Raw genomic sequence first — 22,685 nt, forward strand, 5'->3', positions numbered from 1 at the left:
CTCCTATAGTGATTTCCCACTCTCCGTCACTCTTGAATGCTCTTACATGGATCAAGGGTACTGTTCCTCCACACATCGGATTCTTGTATAGTCTTAAATATTTCAAAAATGTCTACCAAGGTCTGTAAGCTTTATAATATAACTAAGAGAAAGGATTTTGCAATCATACAGATCTGAGTCTGTGAGTGAACCACTCACCTCTATTCCTTTGTTTCCTCATCTGCAAAACCAGCCTAATAAGGTTGTTATAAGCATTATATCAAATTATTTATATAAAGCATTTACAACAATACCAGGCACATTATAAACTCTCAATAAGAATTGGCTAATTTTGTAAGATATCTAAACTAGTATTGTGCATAACTGTTACTATCATTGTTTTTGTAAAAAAAACAAACATGGAAGCAGGCCTTCCCTATTGCTTATTCAAATCAAAAATTGACAGAAATAGGATTTTGTGTAAGGTTTGAACCAGGCTTGTTTAAGAGGTCACTCCTGCCTTAGGAAATGTCCTATTGTAATTTTTTAATGATAATAGGAACTAAGAATGGAGCTCTGATCCTTTCTTGTGTTCTTTCCAGCTAGAAATGTTAAGATAATCTAGAAGTAAAGGAATGTACAGTTCATTTGTTGTTCAATTAGTTTCATGGACTAAGAGATGTATAACACATTACAACTCTGTGAGAGAAGAAATTTATTTTGTTCTAGTATTATAAAAAAAAAATTCACTGTCAACATCCCAAAAGATCCGTACCATTTCCATAATTTAGAGTACGACCACAGCACACAGGCCATAAGAAATGATATCCAAAATTTTGAGGATAGCAGCTTCCAACTGAAGTATTTAATAGATACTTTCAGTTGTAATGATCAGTAAAACGAAAAGATTTGCCTTCTGGCATATCATATAGGTTGTACTGTAACTGCTTAGAACGCTTTGCTTCTAGTCGGAGCTGTCTAGTTCTTTCTTTGGCAACTTCTTGCTCTGCTAGTTTTTCTATCTGTTTCCTTCTTAGCCATCTGTAGAAAGAGACATGATCAATCTGGTGAGTATCAACCTGAATACGCTCTTGATGCTATAACATTATTACTATAGACAATTAAAGGAAGTTACATTTCTTTACTTTGAAATGCTGTAGTCACAACACAAATTATTAAAGTATCAACTGAAAAATTTCAGGCTTACACCCTAGGCTTACACAAGAAAGCAGTTAGATGGTATCAAGCGTTTAAAATTAAGTTTGTCTTATAATGAAACTGCCAACATAATTGTTTTTTTAGTAATAAACACGATTTTATATTTTATATGTGATATAGAACCCATCCTTTTTTTAAAATGTGGTTTTCTAAGAAAATAAGTATTTGATAGATTCCAAATAACTTTTTTTTTTTGCAACTAGCTGTATTCTAAAACATTACTTAACCAGATTACAGATTAAGAAGAACAGCATGCAGGTGGCCAGCCCCATGGCACAGTGGTTAACTTCAGCATGCTCTGCTTTGGTGACCTGGGTTCATGGGTTCAGATCCGAGGTACAGATCTACACCACCTGTCAGCCATGCTATGGCAGTGATGCACATATAAAATGGAAGAATATAGGCACAGATGTTAGCTCGGCTAATCTTCCTCAAGCAAAAAAAGAGGAAGATTGGCAACAGATAGCTCAGGGCTAATCTTCCTCAGCGAAAAAAAAGAAAAGGAATACCAGCATGCAGAAATGTTGCCTTGCTTTACTTGGTAGGGAAATTATAGAGCTCTTGCTTTTCAGTACATAAAATAGTCCTTCCTTAAAATGGAAAAATAAGCCTAAGCATAAAAAACTTCAAGAAGGGTGAAGGAAGACTCCACATTCTAAAAATTTAAGTCTACAAAGCTTGCTTAATAAGAAATGATGAAATCTGGCCATTTGTGACAACATGGATGGACCTTGAGGGTATTAAGCTGAGTGAAATAAGTCAGAGGGAGAAAGTCAAATATCATATGATCTCACTCATAAGTAGAAGATAAAAACAATGACAATCAAACACATAGCAATGGAGAATGGATTGGTGGTTACCCTGGTGGGGTGGGGAGGGCAAAAGGGATGATTAGGCTCACATGTGAGGGGGTGGACTATAATTAGTTTTTGGGTGGTGAACATGATGTAATCTACACAGAATTCAGAATATATTATGATGTACATCTGAAAGCTATATAATGTTATAATCCAATGTTACTGCAATTAAAAAATTTTTAAAAAGCTTGCTTAAAGAAAATAACATCAAAAACAACTGTATACACATATCTGGTATGTATGTATGCTGTGTGTGTGTGTGTGTGTGTGTATTTTTTTCCAGAAATAACCTAAAAAACTAGATAGCTGTATTAGAATAAAAGAGACTTAAGAAACATCATAACCCAATGTTGTGTGGTCCTGAATTGGATACTAGTTTAAGCAAATTAACTATAGTCATTTAGGGGTCAACTGGGAAAAAAAAATGGCTATGAGCTGGGTTTTAGATGAGATCATTAATGAAAATAAGCAGATTTCAGAACAGTACATACAGTATGATCTCGATTTATATTTTAAAATTGTAAGTATATATACAGAGAAATATCTAGAAAGTATGCAGTAGGGTGCTAACAGTAATGATTTCTGGGTGATGAAAATGTGACATTTTCCCCCTCCACACTGTACATTTACTGCTCCCATTGGATAGGCTATCAAAGGCTATCACACTGGTGCCATAAGAAATAATTTAACATTGAAAAATATCTTGGAGAAAGAATGTTATCAATATGCAAAGTATAGGGTTAATTTTCTCACACTTTTAAAGTGTGGATTTACAGTTGAATAGGTATGTGATGTAAGAGAGAAAATATTTGGGGTGTTTCTTTTCAAGCTTTACTGATTATTTAACTTCCTAAAATGACCTTCAGGAAGGGGGAAAACATGTCCAGCCTTTGACTTACAGTTTAAAGGCCCTTTCCCGGCCTTCTGTTCCTTTAAGGAAGAATAAGCACTCCTCCTGCTTTCGTAGCTCTTCAGTCTTTCTTTCTTTCAGCTGCTCTTCGTGCTTTTTTTTAAGCCATAATTGAAAAGCTTGTTGTGGATCTCTGTTTTCCTGCTAATTATAAAAACAAGCTTTGCTTACTTTAAATAAACCAAAACTACCTTTTGAGGCCCCGCCTATAGGATCCTACAAGAATACATGTCCCACTCATCAATTTTTCATGATAATACCAACCTCATTACCTGTACTCCTAGTATCAAAACCCAGTACATCACCTTTGAATCAGCAACACTGATTACACTTCTGTCAGAAAATTCAACATTGAACTCATTGTCATCTGGCTTCTTTCAAAAGTCTTATTTGGGTAATCAATAAATGAAGAAAGTCTAAGAGTAATTTGCAAGCTTTTCAAAGTTGTGCTCTTTGACAAAGAAAATAATTTTACACTGGCATACACACATAAAACAGGGTTGAAGAAAGGCTGGAAATAGACAGTGTGAGTGGAGTTGAGGTCTTTGTAGCAATTCCTGAAGGAGCTCCATGGAATACAATTTGAAGGTCAATGATCCAACACATGTCATTCATCTTTTCTTTTAAATTCTATCTTAGTTTTTAAGTTTTTAGAGCATCTAACTGCCCAACCCATCTCCAAAACTATAATTACTATTATGCAGGGTGGCCATAAGGATTTCCAGCCATAAGAATTTTCTCATAAGGATAACAGCATGTGGATTTTGTCATAAGAAGAAGCTAGTGGGAGTAACTTATCATGGGTTCCTCAAACTTCATGATGGATATCATCTTCAGGGAATTTTCAAAAGCTGAAAGAGCTCTTATTTGGGAGAATAAAGAGAGCAAAGGGACAGATTTGGGACTCTTTAGCCTTAGGAAAAGTATGACATTATATGGATGCCTGGCTAGAATGCAAAAGGAAAGGAAGCACTCATTTAATACCTTCTACAAATACAGTCATGCGTCACAATGACTTTTTGGTCAGTGACGGACCAAATATATGACAGTGATCCTATAAGATTAGTACCATTTAAGCCTAGGTGTGTAGTAGGCTATACCACCCAGGTTTGTATAAGTACACTCTATGATGGATGCGCAATGAGGAAATCACCCAATGACACATTTCTCAGAACATATCCCCGTCATTAAGCGACGTGTGACTGTATGAGCTCTGTGATGAAGACGTCTCCTATATCTTGCATTTTCCCTTATCTGCAACTCATATTGCCAAGTGTGCTCCAGTCTAATTTACAAAATGTATGTAACTTAGGATCTTTGATGTACAACACTGAACTGTGAAAAGAGGACCCATGGACCTAAAGGATTATGGCTGAATACCTGGAAGTCTGGGAATGACTGAGATGACTAAAAGTGTTCAATCTGGAATTATAGATCAAAAGAGTTAAGGATTCAAGAATAAACATGACTGATGGGTATCTCTGTTCATTTATTCATTCAACAGATATTTACAGAGTATCTAATACGTAGAGTATCTACAGGTACATAGCTACTGGATTGCATCAATGGAAAAAAACAAGGTTCCCTCTCTCATACATTCTGTGCATGCACTGTACAATACAGTAGCCACTATTCACATGTGGCTACTTAAATGAAACTTAAAATTCAGTACCTCAGTCACATTAGCTATATTTCAAGTTATTAATAGTCACATTGTAGCTAGTGGTTACTTTATTGGGGGATGCAGATTTAGAACATTTCCATCATCACAGAAAGTTGTATTGGGCAGTGTTGTTCCTGATGAGGAGATGAAAATAGATGATTGATGGATTGATTGATTTGTCAGATTCTAAAGAAAAGTATGGTAAAGAGAGAGAGTAAATAAAGGGAAAGGTGAAGAGAAGGGATGGCATTTACATAGAAAGTGAGGGAGCAAGTTATGGGATATCAGGAGAAAGAGTATTTCAAGCTGTAGTCACAGTAAGAGCAAAGGATCTGAGAAGGGATTGTGAATGGCATGTTCAGTAAATATCAAAGAAGTCAAAGGGAAGCTGTAGCAAAGTGGCTGGAGAGTGGTAGGAGATGAAGTCGGAGAAGGAACAGGGATCAGATAATGTACAACCTTGTAACCTATAGTAGGAATTATGGATTTTATTCTGAGATGAGAAGCCATTGGAGGTTTCTGAGCATAAGTGACACAATCCATTCTACATTTTAGAAGGATCACTCCGACTGCTATATGGAAAATAGACTGGGATGGGAAAGGCAAGCTGGAAGAAGGGAGACCAGTTGTTAGGCTTTTGCAACAGTTCAGACAACAAATAACAGTGGTTTGGATTAGGGTGGTGGGACTCAGGATATGCTTTGAACATAGAACTGACAGAATTTGCTCACAGATTGAACGTACAGTTTTATGTCGTGCTTTAAATGACTGTTTTTTTAATTTTTTCAGGATTTCTTTTCATGGTTTTATAAACCCAACCATATAAAAAGCAAACATTTCTGCATTACAAAGAAGTGAAATAAAAAACAAAAGGAAAAAAGTATGCAGTGAATTTTTCAAAGAACTGATGCATAATTTATAAACAGTTCCCATATATAAAAAAGAAAGGACCAATATTGCTAACGGAAAAGTTGACAGAGGATTTTTATATGAAAAGAAAACTCAAACAGCTCATAGATGTTCAATCTCACTGATAATAACACAACAATCAAACATTTCCTACCTATCAGATTGGTTAAGATAAAAACACTTGAGAGCACACTTCTTAATTAGGGTCCAGGGATGGAGACACTCTCATATACTGTTTATGAGAGTATAAAGTCACTCATCTATGGGAAGCAATTTGGCAATATCTGCCAAAATTTTAAAAAGGAATACTGAGGGCTGGCCCCGTGGCTGAGTGGTTAAGTTTGCGCGCTCCGCTGCAGGCGGCCCAGTGTTTCGTTGGTTCGAATCCTGGGCGCAGACATGGCACTGCTCATCAGACCACGCTGAGGCAGCGTCCCACATACCACAACTAGAAGAACCCACAACGAAGAATATACAACTATGTACCGGGGGGCTTTGGGGAGAAAAAGGAAATAATAAAATCTTTAAAAAAAAAGGAATACTGAGCACCTCTACCTCCTCAAATGCATCCTCTATTTAAACACTTAGATTTTCAAATTAACATATACAAAGGATAATTATTACAACATTGTAATATCAAAAGATTAGAAACATTTCAAAGGTAATCAAAAAGGGAATGATCAAATAAATTATGATCTATCCATGCAATAGAAAACTATGCAATTATTAGAAAGCTCCATCTACACACCAATATGGAATGATCTCTAGGGTATATTCAATGAAATGTCAAGGAAGAGCAAATCAATGTATAGGGTATGATTCTATATACATACATGCTTATATATACTTAGAAAATATTCTTGGGAGAAAGCACAAAAAACTTGTAACACTGGTTATCACTGGAAAAGGAGAATTTATAGGCAGGGAAAGTGGGTGCGAGAAAAAATTCTTTGTAACTTTTGACTTTTGAACTATATGTTTCATTATCCATTCAAAAATATACTGAATATTTTCTAAATGTTGCTTGCAAGGTTACATTATTTTTTGAAGTTTTAATTTAAAATGATGAGCATGATAACCTTAGGTTAACAAAAACAGGGAGGAAAAGGGCACATAAATCCCAAGACCCTTATCTTCCTCAAGGGAGGATCAGAATCTCCATTTCTATTACATTTAATTTAATAAAGGTTTAAGAATACATGATTTTAAAGTTTAATGTAAATTGAAGTAGAATTTAAAAGACTATCAATGAAATCACTACATAAGGTAACAGGAAATAACTATCTATAGTAGGGGAAACCAAAATAGAAAGAAATTAAAGGAAATATAACAAAACAAAGAATTTTAAAGATAAAATATAAATTACAGAAATAATTACTAATGGGCTAAACTCTCTTATTGTAAAAATAAGTAGATAAATAAAAGACTTCAGCATCTAGCCATGATGGAGTCATTGGTATCAGACTTACCCTCCTGCTCTAGTCAACTATAAAATAGACAAAACATACGTGGCAGCTGTGATTTGCTGAAAGAAAAATACATTATAATCACTCCAGGTTTGCCCTGGCTCTCAATTTACTGGCATCTTCCTGACCACAATGTAGGAAAGTGGAGCCTTAGCATGGAGCAGTTAAAAGTCTCCCTGAGCTGATGAAAAGAGAGAAGAGTTTGGGGTTGCTGGGACAGCTGGATTTGCAGGGCAGCATACTAAAAAGAAAAGAGCTATGCAGGAGGAGAATCCAGAAGGCTGTGTGGTGGTTTCCCTTGGGGCTTGGCAAGGACTGGGCTGTGCAAGCACAGAGTAAAGCTCTGGAAGATCTAGCAGAGAATAGCTGCTGTGAGTAACGAAGATATCAGAGGTTGCACAGTTCCGGGAGACAGTGGAATTCAAGCCCCAGCAGAGTGGAGATATTTCACTGAGTGCTTTGGTCATACACATACAACCCCAGAGGGGCTATGGTTCAGGAGTAAGTGTCATATCTCACAGTAAGGACCATGTCCTAGGACTAAGGACAAAACCAAAATAGGCCCATCACAATCAAGCATAAAACCATGCCTAACAGGATTGAGAGGATCCATTACTAATTTAACTACCTACCAGAACAAGCTTAACACCTTTTAAAGGAAAACAATGTAATACTCACTACAACTAAAGATTCAGAGTCTATCACACGTTAAAAAATCAACAGATATAAGGAAAAACAGAAAAATGTGACCCATAATCTAGAGAAAAAGGGAGTCAATAGAAACAGATCATGAGATGACACAGCTATTGGAATTTACATACATGGACTTTAAACAGGTCTAACATTTTCAAGAAATTAAAGGGAAATATGAATATAATGAATGCACAGATAGAGAATCTCAGGAAAGAAATGGAAACTTAACAGGAGGTCGACCAAAATGCCAACATAGGAGACTCCTGAACTCCGCTTTTCCCATGGACACACTGAAGGTAAGCCCCAAATGGACAAGTACCTCTGAAAGAAATCCAGAAACTAGCTGAGCAACTCCTACGCTTCAAGTGAATGATAAAATACCACATCAAAATGGGTAAGAAAGGCTGAGATAAACTCTCACCATAAACCCCATGCCTAGCACAGCGCCATGCACTTGGGAGGCAATTTCCAACTCCCAGCCTCTCACTGAGGAGCAAAGAGTTTGGACCCTACATGTAGCACCCCAACTTTTAAGACTCTCATGCAAGGGGGAGGTCCTCAAATCATCTAGTTCTGAAAGCCAAGGAAAGTTGCATCCATGAAATCCACAAGACTATAGCAAACAAAGGAACAGTTGTTAATGGGCACACAAGCACTTGCTGCAGCTATCACCCCAGGGCTCACCACAAAGAGAGCAGGCAAAATTCCTAGTCTTTCCATGCAATGGATCCATATGCACACTTTGAAAGCTGCCACTTGAGGGTCAGAGTTCTAATTTAGCACACATCTAGGTGCTGGCTGCAATCCTCCCCAGAGAATGGGGAAACCAATGGACACCTCAACTGCCATCTCCCTGTACCCAACTCCAGGTCACTGGTATCTCCCTGGAGGGAGCTTGTATACACACCTACACCCCACCTTTTGTGCTACCACCTGAGAGACAGGTCACTGGATCACCTGGCTATGACAGCCAAAGCGATTTCCATTCACAAGTCCCACAGGACTATAACAAACAAAGTTCTTAACTGGCTATCACCCCAGGATTCAGTGCACAGGGAGCAGGCAAAAATGCCCACCTACCAGTCTTTCCCTGAAACAAGTCCATCTGCATACTTTAAATGCTGCTACTTGAAGGTCAGCCTTCTAATTCTAATGTATCTAGAGGCTGGCTACAATCCTCCCCAGGGACCAAGGAAGCTGGCAGACACCTTTCCTTCCATCTCCTTGTAGCCTGCTCCAAGTAGCCAGTATCTCCCTGGAAGGAAATTGTACAAACATCTGTATCCTGACTTTTGCAGTTGCAGCCCAAAGAACAGATCCCTGGATTGCATAGCTCTGATATCCACTGGGGCTTCCATTCATGAATCCCACAGGACGGTAGGAATCAAGCAAGCAGTTCTTAATAGGTGCAGGAGCACCTCCCTGTGGCTATACACCTGGGCCCAGCACAAAGGGAACATACAAAAATACCCATCTCCCAGTTTCTCAATGGAAGGGGCTTAAGCACATACTTTCCCAGCTGCTGCCAGAGGGTCTGGCTTCCAATCAGCCTGCATTTAGGTGCTGAATGTGATCCTCCCATTTGGAATACCAACATATCTTGGCACATCCTCAACTACTGGGAGCCACTAAGAACAAGGAAAGCAGCTTGGACAATTCCAAAGGTTTGAGTGACAACTAAGATGTCAGGATAGGCTGATTGATGAGCTTGATCTCCTAAACGAGACCACTCTGTCGAGATTGGGAGAGGTGGCTATTTTATCTAATGTATAGAAACCAACACATAGAGTCAAGGAAAATGAAGACACTAAGGAATATGTTCCAAACAAAAAAACAAGATAAATCTAGAGAAACAGATCTTAATGAGACACATAAATGATCTACCTGACAGAGAGTTCAAAATAACAGTCATAAAGATGCTCACCAGGTCAAGAGAACAATGCAGGAACAACATGAGAATTTCAACAAAGAGATACAAAATATTTTAAAAGTACCAAAGAGAAATCACAGAGTTGAATAATACAATAAACGAACTGAAAAATTCAATAGAGGGGTTCAATAGCAAACTAGATCCAGCAGAAGAAAGGATCAGCAAACTCAAGGACAGGGCAGTAAAATTTATCCAATAGAAGCAGCAAAACTAAAAAATAATGAAAAAAAGTGAAGATAGTTTAAGGGACTTATGGGACACCAAAAGTGGATGAATATACACATTATAGTGGTCCAAGAAGGAGAACAGAGAGAGAAATGGGAAGAAAGCTTACTCAAAGAAATAATAGTCGAAAACTTTCCTAACCTGAATAAAACAGACATCCACATCCAGGAAGCCCAGAGAGTTCTGTGATGTGGAAGCCCAGAGAGTTCTGAATAAGATTAATCTAAAGAGACCTACACCAAGACACATTATAATTAAATTGTCAAATGTCAAAGACAGAATCTTAAAAGCACCAAGAGAAAAGTCACTTGTTACATACAAGGGAACCTCCATAACTGTAAGCAGATTTTTCAGCAGAAACCTTGCATGCCAAAAGGGAATGTGATGATATATTCAAAGTCCTGAAAGAAAAAATTGACAACCAAGAATACTCTAACCAGCAAAGATGTCCTGCAGAATTGAAGGAGAGATAAAGAGTTTTTCAGACAGACAAAAGCTGAAGGAGTAAATCACCACTAGACTAGCCTTACAAGAAATGTCAAAGGGCATTCTTCAAGCTGAAACTAAAAGATGTTATTAGTAACAAAAAATATGAAAGTATAAAACTTACTGGTAAAAGTAAATATATAGTTAATATCAGAACACTCTAATGTTATAATGATAGTGGGTAAATCACTTATAGCTGTAGTATGAAGGTTAAAATACAAAAGTAATAAAAATGACTATAACTACAATAGCTATTATAAATACAAGATGTTTTAGGTAAGCCTCATGGTAATCACAAAGCAAAAATTTACAGTGGATACACAACAGATAAACAGCAAGAATCAAGCATATCCCTATAGAAAATCACAAAGGAAGAGAGTAAGAGCAGAATAAAGGAACAAAGTAATTACAAAACAACCAGAAAATATTTAATAAAATGGCAATAGTAAGTCCATACCTATCAATAAGTACTTTAATGTAAATGGACTAAATTCTACAATCAAAAGACAGAGAGCAGCTGAATGGATATAAAAACAAAACCCATCTATATGCTGCCTAAAAGAGACTAATTTCAGCTCTAAGAACACACATAGACAAAAAGAGAACAGAAAGAGATGGAAAAAGATATTCCCTGCAAATAAAAACTAAAACCCAGCAGGGGTAGCTATACTTAAATCAGACAAACTAAACATTAAGCCACAAACAAAAATTTGTCTCTGTAATAAGAGATAAATAAGATTATTATATAATGATAAGGGGTCAACTTATTAAGAGAATATAATAATTATAAATATTTATGCACCAATATTGGAATACCTAAATACAAAATGAAACTATTAACAGATCTAAAAGGAGAAATATACAGCAATACAATAATAGTGGTGGACTTCAGTACCCCACTTGCAACAATGGATAGATCATTCAGACAGAAAATCAACATGGAAACACTGGACTTAAACTACACATTAAATCAGATCTAACAGACATTTACAGAACATTCCATCCAATAGCAGCAAAATACATTCTTCTCGAGCACATATGGAACATTCTCCATGACAGATCATATGTCAGGCCACAAAACAAGTCTTAGCAAATTTAAGAAAACTGAAATTATATCAAGCATTTTTTCCAACCATAATAGTGTGAAACTAGAAATCAACTGCAAGAAGAAAAATGGAAAATTCACAAATATGTGGAGATTAAACAACATGCACCAAGCAACCAATGTGTCAAAAAGGAAATCAAACGGAAAGTCAAAAAATATCCTGAAACAAATGAAAATGGAAACACTACGTATCAAAACTTATGGGATACAGCAAAAACAGTTCTAAGAGGGAAGCAAATAATAAATGCCTACATTAAGAAAAAAGATCTCAGAAAACAACCTAACTTTACACCTCAAGGAACTATAAAAAGAAGGACATAACAAAGATCAGAGTGGAAATAAATAAATAGAGACTAAAAAGACAATAGAAATGATCAATGAAACTAACAGCTGATTTTTTTGAAAAAATAAACAAAATAGACAAACCTTTAGCTAGACTTACCAAGAAAAAAGAGAGGACTCAAATTAATAAAGTTATAAACTAAAGAGGAAACATTATAACTGATATCACAGAAATACAAAGGATCATAAGAGACTGCTATGAACAATTATAAACCAACAAACTGGACAACCTAGAAGAAATGGATAAATTCCTAGAACATACAACCTACCAAGACTGAATCAGGAAGAAAAAGAAAATGTGAACAGACCAATTACTAGTAAGGAGATCAAATCAATAACCAAAAACGTCCCAACAAACAAAAGTCCAGGACCAGATTGCTTCACTGGTAACTCCTCCCAAACATGAAGAATTAATAACAACCCTCCTCAAACTCTTCAAAAAATTAAAAGAGGAGGGAATACTACGAAACTCATTTTTCAAGCCCAGCATTACTGTGCTACCAAAGCCAGAGAAGGACACTGCAGGAAATGAAAATTACATGCCAATATCCTTGATGAACACAGATGCAAAAATACACAACAAAATATTGGAAAACCTAATTCAGCAGTACCTTAAAGGATCATACCACATGACCAAGTGCAATTCTATCATACACCATGATCAATAGAAACCCTAAGACTCCACTCAAACAAACTGTTAGAACTAATAAACAAATTCAGTAAAGTTGCAGAATACAAAATCTATATACAAAAATCAATTGTGTTTCTATACACTGACAACAAACTATGAAAAAGAAAATTTAAGAAAACAATCCCTTTTACAATTGCATCAAAAATAGTAAAGTATGTACTTAGGAATAAATTTAACCAAAAAGGTGAAAGATCTATACATTGAAAATTATAAGACATTGATGAAAGAAATTGAAGAAGATACAAAATAAAGAGAAAGATATTCCATGATCATGGATAGGAAGAATTAATATTGTTAAATATCTATACTACCCAAAACAATCTACAGATTCATTGCAATCTCTATAGAATTTCCAGTGGCATTTTCACAGAAATACAAAAAACAATCCTAAAATTTTTATGGAACCACAAAGATCCCAAATAGCCAATGTAATCTTGAGAAAGAAGAACAAAGCTTCAGGCATCAGACTTCCTAGTTTAAAACTATATTCCAAAGCTATAATAATCAAAACATTATGGTATTGGCATAATAACAGACACTTAGATCAATGGAACAGAACAGAAAGCCCAGAAATAAACCCATCCATATATGGTCAATTAATTTTCAACAAAGGAGCCAAAAATATACCATGGGGAAAGGATAGTCTCTTCAATAAATGGAGTTGGGAAAACTGGATTGCCACATGCAAATGAATGAAATTGGACCTCTATCTTACACCATACACAAAAATAAACTCAAAATGGATTAAAGACTGAAGAGTAAGATCTGAAACAGTACAACTCCTAGTAGGAAACATGGAGGATAACTCCTTGACATTGTCCTTAAGAATGATTTTTTGGATTTGACAGCAAAAACAAAGGCAACATAAGTAAAAATAATCAAGTAAGACTACATCAAACTAAAAAGCTTCTGCTCAGCAAAGGAAACCTGCAACAAAATGAAAAGGCAACATAAGGAATGGGAAAAAATATTTCCAAGCCACATATCTGATAAGGGGTTAATATCCAAAATATACAAGGAACTCGTACAACTCAATAGCAAAAAAAACCCCACAATATCCCAATTCAAAAATGGGCAAAGGATCTAAATCGACATTTTTCCAATATACAAATGGCCAACAGGTACATGAAAAGATGCACAATATCACTAATCATCAGAGGAATGCAAATCAAAACCACCATGGGATATTACCTCATACCTGTTAGGATAGTATTATCAAAAAAACAAGAGATAAGTGCTGGAGAGGATGTGGAGAAAAGGGAAACTTTGTACACTGTTGTGGGAATGTAAAGTGGTATAGCCATTATGGAAAATAGTGTGGAGGGTCCTTAAGAAATTAAAAATAAAATTATTAAATGATTCAGCAATCTCACTGCTGGGCAGATATCCAAAGGAAACAAAACCATTATCTCAAAGAAATGTCTACACTCCTGTGTTCACTGAAGCATTATTAATAACAGCCAAGGTATGGAAACAAACTAAGTGTCTGTCAACAGATGAATCAAGAAAATGTGACATACATATATATACACATACAATGTAATATTATTCAACCTATTTCATAAAGAAGGAAATTCTATCATTTGCAATAACATGCATAAACCTGGACGGCATTATTTAAAGTGAAATAAGCCACAGAAAGACAAATACTGCTTGGTATCACTTATATGTAGAATATAAAAAAGAAAAAAAAAGTCAAACTCATAGAAATGGAAAGTAGAAGGGTGGTTACCAGGGACTAGGGGTGGAGAAATAGGCAGAGGTTGGTAAAACGGTATGAACTTTCAGTTATAAAATGAAAAAAGTCTGAGGATCTAATGTATAACATAGTGACTACAGTTGATAACACTGTATTTTATCATTGAAATTTGCCAAGAGAGTAGTACTTAAAACTTTTCACAAAAAAAGGGGTAAATATGTGAGGTGATGGATGTGTTAATTAACTTAATGGGCAGAATCCTTTCACAATGCATATGTGTATCAAATCATAACGTTGTACCCTTAAAAATCTTACAATTTTACTTGTTAATTATACCTCAATAAAGCTTAAGAGAAACAAGTCACAAGAAAAGATCTCAGATGGCAAAAGAAAAAATAGAAACAAAAAATACACAAGCAGATAAAAACAACCTAAATTCCCTGAATGGGCTTAACAGTAGACTGGACACTACAGAAAAATGTGACAGTGACTGAAGACAGATCAATAGAAATTATGCAAACTGCACAGAGAAAACAATAAACAGAACCTTAGTAACATAAGGTTAGTAACCTTAGCAACATAAGGTTGCTGTAGTAAGTAGCAAGTGTTTCTAACATAGGTGAAATTTGATTCTCAGAATAGAGAGAGAAAGAACATGGGGCAGAAAAGATATTTTTAAAAATAATGGTGAAAAATTTCCCAAATTTGGTAGAAAACTTCAACCTACAGATCCAAGAAGCTCAGCAAAGCCCAAGTTAGGCAAATTCAAAGAAAATCACACGTATAAGAAACTGCTGAAATCCAAAGCCAGAAAATGTTTAAAGCAGTCACATAAAAAAGAATATCACATACACAGGAACAACGATAAGAATGATGGCTGACTCCTAACGAGAAACAATGGATATCAGGAAACCATTGAACAGCATCTTTAAAATGCTGAAAGAAAAAAAAACCCTGTCAGCTTGAAATTCCATATTCAATTAAAAAAATCCATCAAAAACAATATATTTCTGATACATTCAGGAGATACATATTATAATCCCTAGAGCAATGATTTAAAAAATAATTCAAAGAGGCATAACTAAAAGACAATAAAAAAATGGAATATTTTTTAAATACTTGATTAATAATCTATAAGAAGGCAGAAAAAGATGAATAATGGAGCCAAAAAGAAATGGAACAAATACAAAACAAATATCAAGATGGTAAACTGAAAACCTTGATGGTAAAATATCAATAATTACAATTAAATAAACTACAATTAGGAGGAGGAGATTTCTAGATTGGAAGATCCAAACATATGCTGTTTACACAAGTAACTCTTTAAACATAAAGACACAGATAAGTTGAAAGTAAAATATGAAATAAGATATAACATGCAAATGTTAAGCATAAGAAAGCTAGTGTGGCTGCATTAACATCAAACAAAGTAGACTTCAAGATAAGAGGGACATTTCATAATTTGAAAATGTGACTCATCAGGAAGACAAATTCATAAATGTATATACACAACACTGTAAAAGGGAAATAGGCAAGTAGACAACGATAGTTCGGAGGTTTAACACCCCTTGCTCAGTAATTCATAGAACAAATAGGGGAAAAACAGTAAGGTTACAGAGGATTTAAACAACACTATCAACCAACTTGATCACATTGATATTAATACCACACTATATCCAAACGTAGAACACACAATGCATGCAAGTGGCCATGGAGAGCTCACCTAGAGAGACTGACCATATACACACACATGTTTGCATATGTAGAGGCAGAGGTTGGTAAAAGGGTATGAACTTACATATAGCACACACATCATTTATATATATATCACTGACCAAGAGAAGCAAAGTTCACAACAGACTAAAAGACATTTTTAGCTATTTTTCCTAAAATGGCAATAAAAATTCCATTAAAATCTTTTTTAAATCCAATGTAAAATAGGTGATCCCACAGTCTATATATTCTGCAGATATTTTCTGGAAACTCTGCTCACTTTATGCACAATGTCCCACAGAAATAACCAGCAAAATAAACTTACGATCACAACATGTTTATACCCCAAATTAATCAACTGCCAAATTATATTACAGCTCAAATTCAGTAGAGACAAAGTTCACAAAAGTTCTTCAGAATACTATTTGTTTACGATTTAATTGCTCATTAAAGTTAATTTTTGAGACAGACTTGAAATACAGCAAAAAATAAAAATTCCAAAGGGAAATATATAACCACAATGTCTCCCAACATAAAAATTTTTTGAAATAAATTTTGTTCAGCATGACTCATATTTTTAGATAATACAATTCAAAATTTCTATTTATTATCTCCAAATAGAACATCAAAGTATACATTTATTTTTATGAATACCCAATAAAAATCTGACCCTAGGCTGAATGCCACGAGGCTTGAAGGTCCATCGTCCCCTGGGAAACTATCAGCAGTGCATTCAGAGCTGTGTTTTGGTCACTGATTAAAACATAAGCTCCTCTTGTCTTCTATACTCTTAAACACTACAGCAATCTGCTGTATCTCTCCCCTACCCAGTCCCAAATTCCCTTCATCCCTCAAAAACCTTTCTAGTTTGTTCTCTGTAATTCCCATTCAATGACAAAAATTCCCAAACATCCCCCAAACTCCCAAGCTGCTGAAAAGGCCCTGGTCTTAAACCTCCTCTCTTACCCAAACCCTGATTCTCCCCCAAGACACAGCTTTCCTCTCTCAAACAGAAGCTGTATTTTCTGCCATACTTCAAGTACTTCACAAGTCGGATGAAGAAGTTAATATACTCCCTACGCCGTCATAGTTCTTCAGAACTGTATTCCTCTGCTCTTCTAAGCAAAGCCACACTCCTTTGACATGTATACCATTTAGCCCTATTAACCTAACAACCTCTGGTGGCACCTGGCTCAGTGTTCCTCTCCATCCTAATCCTAAATAATATTTATAACTACATTGATGAGCCATTCAACATCCAGCCTCACAGATTTTTGATTTTCTCATCTTCTATGACTTTCTCCACTGAACAGAGCCACATCCACATCCCCGTAAACTATTGCATCTTTGAAATTTCTACTCTTCTCATTCATACTTCCAGTCTCACCTTCTCTCCTGAACACTAGATACATTTATCCAGTCAATCTTCAACATCTTCACCTGGATGTTTTGTAGATACCTCAAACTCAACAAATTAAAAAATGAAATGATAATTTCCCCTAATCAGTAACCTTACTGCTCCAGTGAGGGGCACCATCATCCACCAAATTTCTCAGAAGAGAAACCTGGTATATTCTCTTTACATCTCAATCTCCCTCACACACATTATCTCATTAATTATGACGTTCTTTCAATTAATACTCCAAAACATAACTCAAATTTCTCACATCTCTCTCTCTCACTCTCTCTCACACTCTCCTGTTATAAATTCTAGCCCAAGTCACCATCATTTCTCACCTGGACAACTATACCTGCTTTCTAACTGCTCATGTATTTGCTCTTGCCCCCTCCAATCCATTCACAGCATAGCAGTCACAGGATAGCACAACTATAGTGTTGTGGAAATGCATATCTAATACATCACTCCTCTCTTTAAATAATTTGAATGGCTTCCCATAACGGGATTAAATACAAAATCATTACAGACTCCAATATGCAACATGATCTGATTCCCACTCAATTTCCAGATCTTCTCACATTTATCAAGTTATTTCCCATCTCAGGGCATTCTCATGTGTTCTCTTGGCCTGAAATAAATTCTCCCCATTCTTGTCCTATCTAATTTCTACTGCTACTTCCACCAACTAGGAAAAATCTTTACTGAACTTCCAATATGCACTTATTTTCCTCATTATGATCTCTCATAGCTCCTTCTTTTTTCATAGCATTCATCACTATTTATAGTTGTAAATTTATCTTATAAATGCATTTTTAATTTTTCAACCCCTCCTAGATGAGCTTTATAAAGCAGAGACTAAATCTATTTTGCTCAGGACTATATTCTTGGGTGCATGTGCATGGAACAGCAGCTGTCAGATAATAAGAAGTTAAAAAATATTTATTAAATACACGAAAATTTTTGAATTGATATTTCTAGGGTTCTACAAAATTTGCATATTTTTTCATATACTATGGAAGCTGTATTTATTCAAATGTAAACTTGCAATACATATCCTTTGCCCATTTTTTTCAATTGGAAAATTCAAAAGTTTTATGAATATGACAACAATTTTAAAAATTCTAATCAGTTTTTAATGGAAATTATATTAAATATAAAGATAAATTTGGAGAAACCCAAATCTTTATAATATTTCGTCTACCCATGTAGGAGTATTATTTTTTTTTTATTTAACAAGGAACTCACATATTTATAATATTTAACCCACCCAACCAGGAATATTATATTTGTTTTCATTTACCAAAGTCATCTTTTTGGTCTCTTGCAAAGCTGTACTGTATTCTCCCTAGATGTCTTACATATTTCTGTTTAACTCAAAGTATTTTATATATTCCTATATTCCCTCTCCTTTTATACTCTTCTATGAGGTTTTTGCTGGGATATAGGAAGATTATAAATTTTTGTATATTTATAATGTAAAGGGCCACTTTGCTAATACTTATATCTCATTTGCTTTCCTCTTAATAATTTGGATAGAACACCCAGAATGAAGTTACTTAATACAGAGGGGAGCCTTACCTGTTTCTGACTTTAACAGATGTGCCTATAGTATTTTGTAAGATAGTATTTATGCTGTAATGCATATTTTATGGGAATATTTAAATATAAATTATAGTAAATACTAATAAAAACTTTTTCTGTATCTTTCAAGATAACCATATATTCTCTTTTTATCTACCTATTGATGTGATGAATTATATTAATAGATTTGTTATTATCGATTCATAATTTCCTTCCTAAAATAAACCCCACTTGGTTATAGTTTACTATTATTTTACCATATAGCTGCAGTCAAATTTCTCATTATTTTCTCTTTCAGTTTATGGTTTTTGTGTCTTGCCTGAAAAGGTGCTGTCCACCCACCTCAAGACTTTAAAAGCTACAAACTTCTACAAATGGCATAATAAACAACCTAAAAAAGTATATTGTCAGTCTAGAAAACATATTTAAGACAGATATAATAGACAAAGGATTAAAATCTCTAATATACAATATAATAAGAAAAATAAAACTGAAGAAAAGATAAAAGACTGTAAAAAAAGGAAATTCACAGAATACACACATGCTCATATATGCTCATTTAACATATTATTAATTTGAAGAAAAATTAAGAAGATAAACCACAGACAATGTTAGGCAGGGTGTGGTAAACATTCACTTTTACACACTGCTAGAAGGATTATAAATTGATACAATCTTTTGGGAGGTTAATTTTGCATATTTGACCAAAAATTTCACTCTGGACATGCAATAATCATAAATTCCATACTTAAGAAACTCTCCTATGGAATACTGATGTTCTACAGAATGAACATGTTCACTACAGCACTGTTAATTAAGAAAACAATATTGGAACCAACCTAAAAATGAGTAATGGTTTAATAATCAAGTTACCTCTGAACAGTAGACTACCATAGAGCTATTTTAAAAGAGAGATCTAAATACAATGACCTAGAAATATGTAGATGATGAAGTGAAAAAAAAAGTAAGTTGCATAATAAATTTTTGGCATATAAATATGAAAATATAAAGGATTTGCATCACATTGTTAAAAGTAATTATCACTGAGAGATGAGCCTGGAAAAACTCAGGGTTGAATTTTGAATTTTTACTTTATAAACTTTAAAAAAAATAGTATAGATGTGGATATTTTTTTACTTTCTCTTGGGTTTTCTCTATGTTTTGAATTTTTAAAAATTAAATAATTTGGTATCTTTAATTTGTTAGCTTTCACATAAGATTGCTGTACCTCTACTCTTAAATGAGATGAGTCTGTAGGGTTTTTTGCATACATGTTATCTTTGTCCTATTTGAATATCAAAGTTAAACTACCTTGAAAAAATTGGTAGTTTTCCATTTTCTGTGACATAAAAGATCGAATAACATAGGAATAATTTGATTTTTACAAGACTTCTTAGAATTTAATTGTAAAGTCATCTGCATGTTGCATTTTTTGCAAGGGTAGTTCTTGGACCACTTTTTCTACCTCTTCCACAGGTGCTTAGGCTGCTATTCAGACTCCCTTTTGGAAATAAATTCAACTTTCACATCTGTATGAAATAACTTTTCATAGAGAACTGTTACTTACTCTACTATTCATGTCCTCAATTTGCTTAGCTCGCTGAATTCTTCTCATGTCTAGGACCTGCTCTCTTTTCCTTTGCAACCATGCTTTAAATACCATGTCATTCTCTCTTTTCTTTTCTTTCTCTTCTTCTATTTTCCGTTGTTCTTCCTGGTAGAAAGAATATCAAAAGGCATTATTAATGAAAGATTAATAAAATCGCATATGAGCTGTCAGAGTAGAGAGATACATTTTGAGATTTAAAATTAGGATTCCCTTCCCCTAAAACTTTCCACCTAAAAATTGGGCTTCCTTAAAAAAAATAGGGCCTCAAATATGCTTAGGAAAAAAACAAAGACTTTTCAGATAAATCAAACTATAGAGATAAGTTTACAATTACATAGATGTATAACACATACATGCTGTTCAGGAATTCCTTGGCTCTCGCGTTCACTTCCTAGTTTAATTTTGGTATTAAATTACTCAAATTGCAGCTATGCAAAACAAAAAAACCCCACCATACTCTAGAAACACTATAGTGTCTATAGAAGCACTAAACCTGTCTTAAATATTTTTACATTATTGTTAAACATATTAATTGTGAGAAATGGCATTGTCATTACAAAAGAAAATGATATAACTATTTAGAGATGTATATTGAAGTGTAGAAGGGAGCAATGATGTGCTGTCTAGAGCTTGCTTTAAAAATACTTCAGCCAAAAAAGGAGGAGATAAGGACATCAGCATCATGGCCAAGTAAGCTCCTTCCTTAGTCTCTCCCTGCTATGACACAACAAAAAGGCTATTCATGAACCAACAGAGAACATTCACATAACACAATAGATGTCCGAGAGATCCACACAGCCATATGTCTGAAGGTGGGGGTGCTGGACCCCCTGGGAGGCAGTGGAAGGAGGTAAGAAGATCTCCTCTCCCTCCCAAGAGGCAGTAATCTAGGGCACGGGACCTTGCATGGCAGCCAGGATGCAACACTGAGAGGAAAAGGGAAAAAGGCAGCCCTCTGCAGGAATGTTTGCGCTCTTGGAGTTGCCTCCAAGCCTGTGGGAATGGTCCACACCGAGGCAGCTAAACAATCATGGGGGCATCCACAACAAGCTGAGCAGCCCATGCAGACCAACAGTCAGCGCAGAGGAGGGGCACACAGGACCATGCATGTGAAAGAAAGAGCCCCTCCCCTGCTCCTGCCTGGCGCACCAACTCGGCCATTTGCCCAGAACAGGGGATCCCTGCCAGAGCACCAGCACCTATGTGTGTAAAGCATCAGTGGCCAGCGGGCAAACACAGATGGGCCCTGTCAGCACAGCTTCCAATGGATGGGCATATCTGCCAGGGGTAACAGAGGGCTCAAAAACACAGCTCCTGGGCCCCCCCAGTGGTGAAAGGTGGAATCTGTGACCAGATACTACTACTATGTGACGGCAAAGGTCCACCCTATCAAATAGTATGAAGAGGTAAATTAACACTCCAGATCAGAAGGAAAATGACAAGTATCCAGAAATCAATCCTGAAGTCACAGAAATTTACAGTCCAAATGACAGAGAATTCAAAGTAGTTATCATAAAGAAACTCAATGAGTTATAGGAAACTCAGAAAGACAGTTTTATGGTCTCATGAATAAAATTAATGAACAGTGGAATTCTTAACAAAAGAGATTGAAACTATAAAAAGAAAACAATCAAAAATGATGGAGATGAAAAACACAAGGAATGAGATAAAGAAAAATCTAGACTCCTTAAAAAATAGAGCTGATATTATGGGGGACAGAATCAGTAATTTAGGGGACAGAAATACAGAAATGCTGCAGATTGAGGAGTAGAGAGAACTAAGACTAAAAAGAAATGAACAAATTCTCCAAGAAGTATCCAACTCAATTAGAAAATGCAACACAGAAATTATACGTATTTCAGAGGGAGAAGAGAGGAAGGAGCAGAGAGCTTGTTCAGAGAAATAATAGCTGAGAACTTTGACAAACCTGGGGAAGAAGCTGAAATTACATGTAAATGAAGTTAATAGAACTCCTAATTACATCAATGAAAAAGACCGTCTCCAAGGCACATATTCCTAAAACTGGCAAAAGTCAATGACAAAGAAAAAATGTTAAGGGCAGCAAGGCAGAAGACAATAACCTACAAAGGAACCACTATCAGGCTTTCAGTGGATTTCTCAGCAGAAATCTTACAGGCTAGGAGAGAGTGGAATGATATATTCAAAATTCTGAAAGACAAAAGTTTTCAGCCAAGAACACTCCATCCAGT

At 35.3% G+C, this 22,685-nt stretch overlaps 1 protein-coding gene across 9 annotated transcripts in view; it reads right to left on the reverse strand.

Annotated features, from left to right (window-relative positions):
- Positions 1 to 677: 677 nt before the first annotated feature.
- CCDC181 (coiled-coil domain containing 181) overlaps positions 678 to 22,685 on the reverse strand; it is a 44,534-nt gene continuing 22,526 nt past the window's right edge. For 6 of the 9 annotated variants that reach the window (XM_070267653.1, XM_070267652.1, XM_005609641.4 and 3 more), the window contains 3 exons: positions 20,434 to 20,580; positions 2,954 to 3,108; positions 678 to 1,020 (listed from right to left, as the gene is read on the reverse strand). In XM_070267653.1, coding sequence (XP_070123754.1) covers positions 858 to 1,020; positions 2,954 to 3,108; positions 20,434 to 20,580 — 465 coding nt within the window. In that variant the 3' untranslated portion in view covers positions 678 to 857. The remainder of the gene's footprint in view (positions 1,021 to 2,953; positions 3,109 to 20,433; positions 20,581 to 22,685) is intronic. The other 3 variants (XM_070267656.1, XM_070267654.1, XM_070267655.1) reach the window with 1 other exon arrangement.

The sequence above is a fragment of the Equus caballus genome, chromosome 5, assembly GCF_041296265.1.
Source record: "Equus caballus isolate H_3958 breed thoroughbred chromosome 5, TB-T2T, whole genome shotgun sequence".
Classification (NCBI taxonomy): domain Eukaryota; kingdom Metazoa; phylum Chordata; class Mammalia; order Perissodactyla; family Equidae; genus Equus; species Equus caballus.